Source organism: Micropterus salmoides, unplaced genomic scaffold (genome assembly GCF_014851395.1).
Source record: "Micropterus salmoides isolate LMB-PRFRI ecotype aquatic unplaced genomic scaffold, ASM1485139v1 Ms_hic_scaffold_1, whole genome shotgun sequence".
In the NCBI taxonomy this organism is placed as follows: Eukaryota; Metazoa; Chordata; class Actinopteri; order Centrarchiformes; family Centrarchidae; genus Micropterus; species Micropterus salmoides.
This window is the reverse complement of record NW_024040040.1, coordinates 35,592,758-35,605,121: the sequence shown is the minus strand read 5'-3', so window position 1 is coordinate 35,605,121 and position 12,364 is coordinate 35,592,758. Positions and strand designations below refer to the sequence as shown.

At 41.3% G+C, this 12,364-nt stretch overlaps 1 protein-coding gene across 1 annotated transcript; it reads left to right on the top strand.

Moving 5' to 3' along the window:
* The first annotated feature begins 7,552 nt into the window (after positions 1 to 7,552).
* On the top strand, positions 7,553 to 11,456 carry LOC119907748 (vascular cell adhesion protein 1-like). The gene is made up of 8 exons (XM_038725435.1): positions 7,553 to 7,680; positions 8,046 to 8,121; positions 8,352 to 8,735; positions 9,665 to 9,970; positions 10,068 to 10,337; positions 10,691 to 10,778; positions 10,902 to 10,936; positions 11,148 to 11,456. The coding sequence occupies exons 2-8, from the start codon at positions 8,049 to 8,051 to the stop codon at positions 11,165 to 11,167; spliced, it is 1,176 nt and encodes a 391-aa protein (XP_038581363.1). The 5' UTR covers positions 7,553 to 7,680; positions 8,046 to 8,048; the 3' UTR covers positions 11,168 to 11,456.
* Positions 11,457 to 12,364: the final 908 nt, after the last annotated feature.

Genomic DNA, 12,364 nt, shown 5'->3' with positions numbered 1-12,364 from the left:
ATCACTGTGCTGTAATAATGTAATGCTTTATTAACACACATAAGTAAGAAAATAGCTATATAAAGTCAGTCCTGTCTGTTACTGTTACCTGACAGCCAACCTGCATCTCATTCTCCGGCGCTGGCAGTCACTCAGCCTGCCGAATGAACGAAAGACTGTGGAGGACCCATGTGAGCGCTGTACGAGCAGTTCATTTCTTCTCTACAGTAGGAGCTGTCATGTGAAAAATGAACGACTCAAATCTAAAGTGGCTATGAGTCGTGAACTAATCAATTTTGTTTCCTGTGCTGCCTGCTTATAACAGCCCTGTAGCCGAGCTGTCACCTGACAAATAAACGACTCAAACAGACCAACAGTTGAGAGTCGTGAACTAACTAAGACTCCAAGACTATTCACACATGCGTAAAAATGAACGAATTACTCACTGAGACTTCCCGTTCCTCCCGAGTCATACACACGATTAGGTCTTATGAACCTTCGTTCAATGAATAACACAACACTAGTAGTTCAACCCCCCTTTGATCTATAGTAATCAGAAATGAAAATAGCAGCAGCAGAGGTCAGTAATAATGCTGTAATAATCTAATAATACTAGGCAATATCAGCTACATTTATATAGTGACATTAAATAGCTACATTTCATTACTACCTACTTACCTGGATTGTTACAAATACTTGTGTACTGTAAAAGTACCAAGTAGTCACACAGTGAGCAAAATACATCTTTATCCTTTCATTTTACAATCGCATTGTAGCACTCATAATCGTAATGAGGTGCCTATAAATTCCCACCCCTAGAGTTGATGCATCGTGATGCCTCGAGTTATCAAATCGAAAAACTGACTGGATAATAATAATTGAATTGAAATGTAGTGCAATACAGTTTTTCTCAATTGTTTCCATAGTAACACAATGACCACAGCCAGGCTAAACTCCCCCGTAGTTCGCACCCTGCTTGGCCTGCTAGCCACCTGTGAGATTCTCAGCTTGCTAACAATTAGCCAGATAGCCTCTGTCCGCCTGATCCCTGGCCGACTAGCTTCCAGCCTGATTTCTGGCCTACCAGTGTTTCGGCTGCCAGCAACCTGACTACACCTCTGCCTGCCTGACCTTCCTCCTGCCTATGTCACAGACAGACAGCCTGTACCTTGGCTGGCGAGCCACACGACATGCAGTATTCTTTTGAGAAGACTCACCTGGCTATTGTCACTGGGTCCGGTGTAAGCCATTACAGGAGAAGCAATCCAGAGACTCATGAGGGAGGTGAGGTCAGGCCAAAAGAGGGGAGGGGAGTTTTCCTCCCCTGGAAGTTGGCCTTTTCACATGCAAAAACTAGAGACATCGCCTGGGGTTTGGTAAGGATCTGCAGAGACTCAATGTGTCAAGTGTCACTGGAGACATTTAGCAGGACAGCAAAGGGGGGTTGTCCAACCCCTCCGGACATCAAAAGTACCACCCATCCTGATTCCTTTCCCACAGAATGGCTGAGCCATAAAACACCACTCCCTTCTCTTCTTTTAGCCGATGTGCAAATGTGATAAGCCAGGAATGCATAAAGGGGACACTAATAAACCCCTGTTTTTCTTGAACCAACAAATGTTCCATCAAAAACTATGTTTGTTCTGTTTAAACAATAACTCTTGCTAAGTGAGTAGTGGCGTTTGCCTCTTAGCTTAGTAGTAATGACTGAAAACTAGTTTTACCAGTAGTAATGTTTGAAAACTAGAGAACCATAAGAAAGTAATCTTGAAGAGTTCCCTAATTTCCTCTTTTTGTTTTGTCTTAATTCCTCCCTGTTATTTCCTAGTAATCACTGTCTGTGTAGTATTAACTAATGCTTTAGTTCAACGTTTCATATACAATTTCCTACTAAATCATTCATCCGCACGCTCGTGTGTATAACCAACTTCCCAGTTCCTAGTAAAGTGGTAAATCTTAGAGTTGAATATCTACTCCTCATGTAACCAGAGCTCCCCCAAGTGGACAAAATAAGTATTGCATGCCATCTTTCTGGAATGCTGTTTTAATGTATAAATTTCACTCTGTATTTACCTGTTCATAATCTGATGCCATTCGTGTATCTTGCTTATATCTCTAAGTAAGAATGTGTAACAGCCAATATTATCCAGAAAGCCTCTCATCTGATGTGATTCCTATGAAATGCTAACCTTAAGGTTGAACTACTGACAATTGTTTGTCAGTTCGACCCGGTTTACCGCGATAGGCTCTTTGTTCGTTTCAAGCCACACCCGCGAAGCGCCGTGACCTCGGCTTTTCCCTCGTTTCCAAGCAACTTACTTGCTTTTTCTTTTCTTTTCTTTTTTTTGTTAAAAGTTATCCGACCGTTAAGTTACACTAGTTTAATTTGAGAACGACCAAGTTCTTTTAAGCTTTATTCGTTGAGCTAACTTACACTGCTCCCATTGAAGCCGGACCCAGCCACGTGGGCCCGCCAGCAGTAACCCAAAGGACATCCAAAAAGAACAGCCTAATTGCCAGACTGAGGACGGTCAACACTGGAGTGTTTTCCTTCATTCAGACACGGAAAACCCACAGAAAAGAAAGCCAGGAATCGGGCAGCTAGTGTGGGGACCCGTGCAACAGGCCAAGGCAGGCCGACGCCCCACAGTAAGGCAAACCAAGGCATTCTGTGATCAGTGATGTCCAATAGTCTGTTAATCCATTATCTTTAGTCCTTAAAACTCCTAGACAAATTTAACCGAGTTAGTATCATCTAACTAACTATCTAACTCATTAGTTCTCTTCCGCCATATGAATCAAATTCTCCCCACAATAGAACCCCACATTCTCATTGTTTAGCCATTGTTTATTTCTTTGATGTATATTTAACCGCATTTATATTCACGCTTAGTTAGTTAATAAATTTCACCGTAATCACAGGAATTGTGTGTGTGTATTGCTTAACTCCAAGTCCCTGTCACGAATTTACCCCTTCAGTATGAGACTGACTGATTGATTTAGGAGAATTGAGCGATTATTAACTAACTGATCACTAGTAAATAATTGTATAATTATTAAAACGCTACCCAATTAAATCTCCGGTGGTGCCCCGCGAAACAAGAGCTGTATGAATTAATACTCTCTGAATATTAAAAATCCTAATTTGTATCAATCCTCATAAATTTATTAAATTATCATAAGTAGACATGCTACATTATACAACTACAGTGTTATTCTTGACACATCCCCCTTTTTTATCAATTTGACAAGTATTTCAATACATTGCAGATGAAGAATCTTGCATATTTATTTCTTACAACAAATAAGAAGAAGAATGTAGGCTTAACTCCTTAACAGGTCATCACCAACGGGCGGCCAAAGCTTTCCATCTGGCCTGCTGAATGGCCACAGATGAAAGAATTGCAGAGAGTCAAGTCTTTACGATCACTCAAAGCGCTTTTACACGACATCTGCATTCACCATTCACACACAGGCGGAAAAGCCAGGGACTGAAACGCCGACCTTGCGAACAGCCAACGGCTGGCCCGCTCAAACTCCTGAGCCACAGCCGTGGAACAGTGTTGTAGGACCTTGGCTCAAACCCTCATTGTCATGACAGTAGCTGAGGGCCACCCACGTGCTGCGTGCATGTTAACTGTGCCTGGATGACGCTCAGGAAGAAGACGAGCTCCTCTGTTGTAGAAATGCTGCAGTCTTGTTTGTAAGTGTTGCAGTGTAGTGTGGACATCATCTGGTATGGAGGGAGACAGCACTCCTCTGGAATCCACAACTAAGTGATAATAATGACCTTTGATCTTGAAGATGGCGCCGCGTAAGATGACAGCCTCTGGATTAAGCTCCGTAGTGCTTTTTGTGTTTTTGTTTATTATTATCATAAACATCCGACTTTCCGACGGACTCTGTCTCTACATGAACAAAGGTCGCTGTTTACATTCCACCTCAGGCCTGTGTTAGCGGGGCGTTACTACACCTGGCCGACCAGATAACTAACGTGGAGAAAAAAATCCAGACTCCCTGCTCATTGTTCTCGGGGATTTCAACAGAGCAAACCTCAGCTGTGAACTTCCAAAGCACAGACCCCACCAGGGTCACTAACATGCTGGACCACTGATACACTACATTAAAGGACGCCTATCACTCTGTTCACCGTGCAGCCTTGGGACTCTCTGATCACTGTCCGGTTTATTTTATCCCGTCTTAGAAGAAGCCACTGAAATTTGCTAAACCTGTTGTAAAGGGCGTGAACAGATGGACCAACAAGTCAAAGCTGGATTTACAGGCCTGCTTTGACTGCACCGACTGGAGTGTTTTTGAGGCTTCAGCCACTGACCAGGTCGAACTAACTGACACTGTGACATCTTACATCAGCTTTTGTGAGGACATGCGTGTGTAGACTAAAACCTTCCACACATACAACAACCAAAAACCCTGATTCACAGTGGAACTCAGGCAGCTTTGTCAGACTAAAGAGGAAGTCTTCAGAAGTGGGAACAGAGTCCTGTATAACCAGGCCAGGAACACACTGACTAAGAGATCAAAGCAGCAAAGAGATGCTACGCTGAAAAGCTAAAGACAGCTTTGTAGCCAGTGATCCTGCGTCAGTGTGGAAAGGCCTCACTAACTACAGGAGACTATCCCCAACACTGCTGGTACTCAACGACTGGCTGACGAGCTGAATGGTTTCTATCGTAGGTTTGAGAAGCCCACAGTCACAACTCTGCCCCGCTCTACCATCTTCACACAGTCACCTTCCCCGACTGTCACGCTGTCAACCCCCCTCTCCGACCCCTCACCTGCACACACGATTTGTGAAGAGGATGTGCGCCATGTCTTCCAGAGGCAGAACATCAGGAAGGCTCCTGGCACCGACGGTGTGTCTCCATCCTGCCTGAAAATCTGTGCAGACCAGATGGCCCCCATCTTCACACAGATCTTCAACAGATCTCTGGAGCTGTGTGAAGTTCCCTCCTCCTCCTGCTTCAAACTCTCCACTATCATCCCAGTCCCCAAAAAACCATCCATCTCTACATCTGTAGTCATGAAGTCCTTTGAAAGACTGGTGTTGGCCCAACTTAAGGACATTACAGGACCCTCTGCAGGTCAGTGGATCATGCAATCAACTTAGGACTGCATTACATCCTGAAACACCTCGACTCTCCAGGGACATATGAAAGGATCCTTGAGGATCATGGACTTCAGCTCGGCATTCAACACCATCATCCCGGACATCCTCAGCACCAAACTCACCAAGCCTCCAACTGTCAGTGGATCACAAACTTCCTGATTGACAGGAGTCCCGGACTATTAGCACTGGCGCCCCCCAGGGGTGCATGCTCTCCCCACTGCTATTCTCCCTCTACACCAACGACTGCATGTCAAGAGACCCATCTGTCAAACTCGTGAAGTTTGCTGACGACACAACGGTCATCTGCCTCACCCGGGACGGTGATGAGTCGGCCTACAGACAGGAAGTTGATCAGCTGGCTCTCTGGTGCGGTCAAAACAACCTGGTGCTTAACATGCTCAAAACTGTGGAGATGACCGTGTACTTTGAGTATGGTGACTTTGAGTATGGTCTGGTGATGGTGGGCAGAGTGGGAACCCCCCCACTCTGCCCACCATCACCATACTCAATAGCCCTGTGTCTGCTGTGGAATTCAGGTTTCTGGGATCCACTATATCCCAGGACCTGAAGTGGGAGCTCAACACTGACACAATCATCAAGAAGACCCAGCAGAGGATGTACTTCCTGCGTCAGCTCAGGAAGCTCAACCGGCCTAAGGAGTGCTGATCCACTTCTACACAGCCATCATCTAGTCTGTTCTGTGCACGCCCATCACTATCTGGTTTGGATCTGCCACCAAAAAGGACAGGGACAGACTACAACAGAGAGTCAGGACTGCAGAAAAAATTACTTACACATTTTCAGGAAATGGGCAGGAAACATCATTGCAGATCCATCTCACCCCGGACACAAACTGTTCCAGCTTCTCGCCTCTGGTAAGCACTACAGAGCACTGTATGCCAAAACCAACAGACTCAGGAACAGTTCCTTACCACAAGTCATCAGTCTGATGAACAGCTGACTCTGACCCACAATGTCAGGAACCATTCCTGTGCAATAACCCAGCAGTCTCCAATCAGCCACCTGTTTACTGGCTAACACATTTTATTCTCTATTTCAGAGCTGTTCATACTGTTCATATTCATATTGTATATTGTACTGTATACCAACTCCACCGACCTCATGTACATAAAAGTTGCACGTAATACTTATTTATTCCAGCATTCTTTGCACTCATCACACTGTGTACATGTATGCTTGTATGTATATGTGCACGTGTATATCACATCCACCTCCGACATGCACATAATAATAACAATAATGGTAATAATAATTTTCCCCTGCATTCTTTGCACTCTGCTCATTGCAATATTGTCTCAATCTGTCTGTTTTTGTTGATAGTGTGTGTTTATGTGTTCTCTATACTGTAGCCTGTGTTTGATTTTATTATTGTCTTATTGTATTATTATATAAGAAAGCACATTGTGAGCAATGTACAATCAGGGGCAGCAGGCTACGATGTTGATGGTTTCATGGACCTTGATTTGTTTTGTACCACATGTGCATGCAGACTCCATAAACTCCTGAACAGTGTCTGAACTGTTTATGATCCCATATGACATGTTAGGACATAAAAGCTGAAGACAAGAGGGACAGAGCAAATTATTGGTATGTCCAGTGCATGAGGTTTAATTCCTGAGTCTAATTCAGCTGTTGAATGGTCTATACATGTACAGTGGCACACATTACAACACAGTCAGCAGTGAGGTGGAAGTCCTTCAAGAGAAAATCACTTTCATTACAAGACACATCAAATATATACCCTGTGGCATGTAGTTAATGTGTCACTGTCTAGTTTCCTGCAGTACCTAAAGTGGGTAAAAGAGAAGTGGCGGAGAATAAACTGAGAGTGTCGTTTATGGAGAGTTTACAAAATGCTTTAAGTTTACAGAAGTTGGTCACTTGGCAAAAGCACTTTATCATTAAGTTCCCATTTTAGTTGTATTCATGTTTCAGTAAGGGCATCGATTAAAGTATTACTGTACTTTTAACCTAAAAATCCAAACGTTACTGAAAAATAGACAATTTAGACTTATGTCTGCTGCCATGATCAGACTTTTTCCTTTTGGTCTATAAACTGGTCTGAATGCACTAAACTGTTGTAAATTTGACAGTAAGAAACTCAGCAGGAGAGGATCATCAAAATCTTTATCCCCTTGAACTGTCCTCCTTACAATACAGTAAGCTCACTTTGTTTTTCATTTTCACTATTGTAATATACAGTATACTTCATAAAAATATAATGCATATAAACCTGCAATCATTATAATACTACATATAAATGATAATTAAGCTAGAAAATAACACCATCAGATATCATTTGCATTCAAATTAGTTCAAGCTGCCACAAACTGACTTCCTCACTGACAGTGCGAGCAAGAAGTGTGAAGACTTCTTGTATTTCTTCACTATTTTAGTCGTGTGATTTCTAGTTTGAAACAACAGCTCGGCTTGTTTTTATAGTACAACGGCTTAACAGGGAAGTCAGTTACTGGGTCTGTTGCAGTTCTGCTGAAATTCACAAATTCCCTGATTTTGAAACAAACTCTCTGTTTCAGCTGCAGGCTCGTTTGGTAAGGTAAAATGTTTCTGCTTTTTATGTTTGAATTTATGTAGATGGTTTTCATGAACTTCACTGAACAATACCTTATATATTTTTATTTGTTGAGTTTTGGTTCAGCAGAAATGATAAGTTGCTTCAGCGACATTTTATTTGAACTTTAATATCGTAAACTCACGCTGTATCATTTTGATTTTATATTGAAACTGTTGTCAGTGCAGCTCTGCAGATATTAATCCTTGCTTGTAACACAGTAACATCTGGTTGAACATGGCAAGTTTCTGTTTGAATGTGTGAATTTAAAAGAACATGAATGCTTTGTTCAAAAGATGCTTTTGATTAAAATATTGAAAGTAACTTTTGTGTTTTCAAATCCAGGTGATGAGTGTCATTGCAGTCCTGTCTGTGAACATGGTGACAGCCAACATGTTACTGAGTGTCTTCTTTCTTTCAGGTGAGCTGTTTGTTCAGTCACTTTTATTTGGAGATGTTCATCATTTACAGTTTGGACTTCATTTAGAAACAAAGCAGAAAGACCAGCGCAGTCAAATGTTTTATACTGACATTGTTAAAAGGAAAAAGGAGCAAACATGCTGCTGCTGAATTGTAGATTGTGTATCGTGAACTTTCTCTTCATGCAGATTTTGCTCAACTTTTTGTTACAGTAATCGTCTGGTTTTACAGGTGTTTGGGCTGATTGTTCTGAGCCAGCAGCTCTCATCATTACTGCACCACAGAAGATGGAAGCACTGAGTGGATCTTGTTTGCAAATCCCATGTAACTTTAGTGTTAAATCAGAACAAGAGTTTGACAGCAGAAGAGAAAGCTTCGGAGTGTGGATTAAAAATTACCACAGAATTGCCATCTATCCAAACAATACGATTTTCAACAGCAGTGGGACAGTTAACACCTATCCAATGAGGATTACTGGAAACCTGGGTCAGAAAAACTGCACCACTCTGTTTTCTAATTTACTCACAAGTTATACAGACACATACTTCTTCAGAATAGAGAACAATCCATTCATGGCAACAGCACATTGTGATCCTCTTCAACTAACAGTTAAAGGTGAGAGAGTTTAGTTTTTCATTATATATCTATCAAAATCTATAATGTGATTGTTTGGAATATAACATGAAATCAGTTGCAGTTTTTGATTTAAACAGCAAACTCCATGACTCTAACCTTCACTGTGAAATGAAATATCTACTGTAGGATTATCAACAGCAGCTGTCAGTGAACAGAAAGTGGTCGTTTTCAAAGTTACTACAGTTAAATACTGCTTAGATACATATATATGAGAACATCTTTCATTTCTTTATTATGTTGTCTGCATTACTGTAACTGTCATTTCAGACAAAATGTCAGCACTTGGTTATTTGACACTTGAAAAATGGAAAACTCATGTAACGCATGAGTTCTTTTCACTTGTTCACATGAATCATCAGTGACAACAAAACCTACATGACAATTGTTTTTAATTCTGTATTAGATTTAAATGAATCCAGTTGATCTGTAAATTATCAATGCAAGTAGTTAAATGTCAGCATTGCCCTTTCAGTGTAAATTCTGTGTTTGATTTGAAACAGCCCGTTCTCATCTCAGGGCGTCATATACCGCCGATTTGAGAAAGAGTGATAAAGCGTAGTTTGATGCAAAAGGTACCCCTGAGACACTCCAGGGCGTCCAGTTCAGACCAGAAGTGCTAGCTAGCTAGAAGCCTCTACCCTTAACACAACCATCAGAAATGTTAGTACCTAAACCTAAGTCACTGAATGTATGCATGTCGAACGGCTAACCCTACAGCTGCCCACATCGGCCTCACGGCACTAACAGGTAGGGTTAGCCTCCCTTGTGTTGCTGCAACGTAGGAAACGGGGGCGTTTCATACAGACTCTGAAGGGTACCTTTGCCGTAAAATCCGTACGCTTTGTCACGCTGGCTGAAAGCGTCAGTTATGACGCATTGAGATGAGAAAGTGTTGTTTGAAACCACAGATTCTCCTCCGAGCCCCAGAATTGAGATCCCAGCTGATCTGAAGGAGAAGCAGTCTGTCACTATAACCTGCTCAGCTTCCACTCCCTGTCCACACTTCCCTCCTAAACTCACCTGGAACCTCCAACAAGACTCTCACAGCAACACAGAGGAAAACACAGATCGAACCTTTACAACTAAAATCCAGGAGACCATCACTCTGTCAGACCAACATGATGGATACAACATCACCTGTTCTGCCAGATATCCTGTGAATGAAGGAAAAGATGTCAGGACAGCAGAGGAGAGAAAGACTCTCAGTGTTTCATGTAAGACAAGCAGAGTTTGTTATTGGATCCTGTCAGCACATGATGATTGATGGGATGTCAGCAAATTTGAATAAAGGGAATCTCACATTTTCCTCAGATGCTCCTAAAGACACCTCAGTGTCCATCAGTCCATCAGGTTTGGTGTCAGCAGGTAGCTGGGTGACCCTGACCTGCTCCAGCAGAGCCAAGCCTCCCATCAGCTGCTTCACCTGGTTCAAGAACAGCACAGATGGACCCAAGAATGTATCTGAAGGAGAGGTTTACAGCTTCAAGGTGACCAGTGTCACTGATGGAGGAGTTTATTGCTGTGTGGCCACAAATGATCTCGGTAATGAAACATCATTAGAGATCCATCTGACTGTTGAAGGTAAACAAATGAAAAGTTGTGAAATAGGAGCTTGTTGGATAAAGTATTAATAGCACAAATATTCAGGTAATCAGATGTAATAAAGCAGGTAAATAGGGAACTGTGCTGAATCTGCTAATTTTAATCTAATCTGCTCTCTTCTGTTTTGTTTTCTTCTGCTGTATTGCTTTGTTTGTTTGTTTTTAAAGTATTCTGTAAAGTACCTTTTATTGCATTTTTGTGAAATGTTGCAATTCAAATAATGTTAATAAACCTGTTTACAGTTGAGGTTAACTGAAGGAATTAAAGTATATGATATTTAGAGCCATAACATTTCATATTAAGGATAAACTGACCGTGCTGTCTTGTTACAGATTATCCAGAGTTTGGGGTTGTTGTCTACGTTACAGTGAAGATCCTGGGAATCGTAATGCTCTACAGTACAATCATCATCTTTGAGTGGTGAGACAAACTTTTCTATGATCTGATCATTTGCTGCTTAATACTTGTTGGTCTCTCAGAAATGTTTAAAGTTCATGTTCAAGTTTTATTCACGTTTATTCATGCCATCTCATTTTCTTTCAGGTGCTTTAGATCAAGATGCTGCAAAAACCATGAAGGTAAGCTGCTGTACGAGATCAGGTACATTATACTAAGAGCAAGGCATCTTTCAACAACCATAAAGAGAAGCCAAATATCAGTAAAGAGAGCTAATCTCACTTTATATCACCAAGACGAGCTCAAGGTGCTGCTGGCATTTCTCTTTCAGCTACATTAACTCACTGCAGAGCACTAACACCTCTCTCTCTCTGTGCTGTTTCATTTCCACAGGACGCAGTAGAAGCAGATGATGTCAACAGAGTGACTGAGATTCAAACATCATGAAGGAGAAGAGGGAGATGTCATGTTCACCATAAATGCAATATTTCGCTCTTTCTTGTTCATCTAATTCTGAAATATTTCACTTTGCAGAAGCTTGATAAGATGAACAAAGGATGGAGTGCAAACAGGGCCAAGTGTTTTATTTAATTTTATGGAAGCTACAGTGTAATATATTAGTCATTAGTTTGTATAGCATTTATAGGTTAATCAGTTTTATTTGACTCAACTGTTTTCATTGTCATATGAAATATAAAAATAAATAAGTTTTTGTTTCAATGGTTTCTACCAAAGTCTATTTTCCATTATTTAAAAAAAGGCTTTTTGTGAAGCAGTTTATTATTTGACTTTTGATTTCTTCCTTTTGTGGGGTTAATTGACAACTGATCCGTTATAAGTAAGTAGTTATTTCATCATGTGAAAAGCTTGTGAGTATGCAGAGCAAAGAAAGTGGCCTGCAACATGTTTCCGTCTTTCCCCTTAAAAGCATTTGCTTTTATATTTGAGGCACTGACAGTGGCAGACATTACATACATTACAAGACAGTCAGTTCAATCAGGAGAGACTTCATTATGAGTGAACAAGATTCGTTATTGTCATGTGCATAAGAAAGAGACTGCTTTGTGACATCATCATTTTTAAAGTGAAGCTGTCGGTAGTAGGATATTTCCCCAAAAAGAGAGAAAATAAAAGACAAGAAAGGAACAACAAACCAACACAATGATCCTTACCTTAACAGGCCATAGCAGATTTCTAACTCAGCAACAGAAAATCAGAGACTGCTGTTCCCTCATCTTTACTAAAACCTGGCTGCACAACAACATCCGTCATCAGTCTGGTTTTACAGGTATTTTAGCTGCTTGTCCTCGATAGTCAGTCTTGATCATTACTGCACCAAAGAAGATGGAAGCACTGAGTAGATCTTGTTTGCAAATTCCATGTACAGTAGCTTTGATGTTTTTTTGTTTAAGTACCTTGTAAAAGGCACTTTTAATTGGATTTGTATCTAATAACTAGCATAGTAAGCTGAGACCTGAACCGTCCATGGTAACTCAGAGGACAGCAGCAGGATACTCTGTATGCACAAGTCAACGTGTCCCAGCCAGCAAACATCTTAACACAGACTGCTGACAGCCCAGAGGATCTCTACGTTCAAGTGAAGACAAAAA

What these genes read in the sequence shown, in the direction of transcription:
- LOC119907748 (XM_038725435.1), top strand. Translation starts at nt 8,049, where the DNA reads ATGAGTGTCATTGCAGTCCTGTCTGTGAACATGGTGACAGCCAACATG. An exon ending in AAAGACTCTCAGTGTTTCAT is followed by an intron (nt 9,971 to 10,067) that starts GTAAGACAAGCA and finishes CATTTTCCTCAG; the next exon opens with ATGCTCCTAAAGACACCTCA. An exon ending in GATCCATCTGACTGTTGAAG is followed by an intron (nt 10,338 to 10,690) that starts GTAAACAAATGA and finishes GTCTTGTTACAG; the next exon opens with ATTATCCAGAGTTTGGGGTT.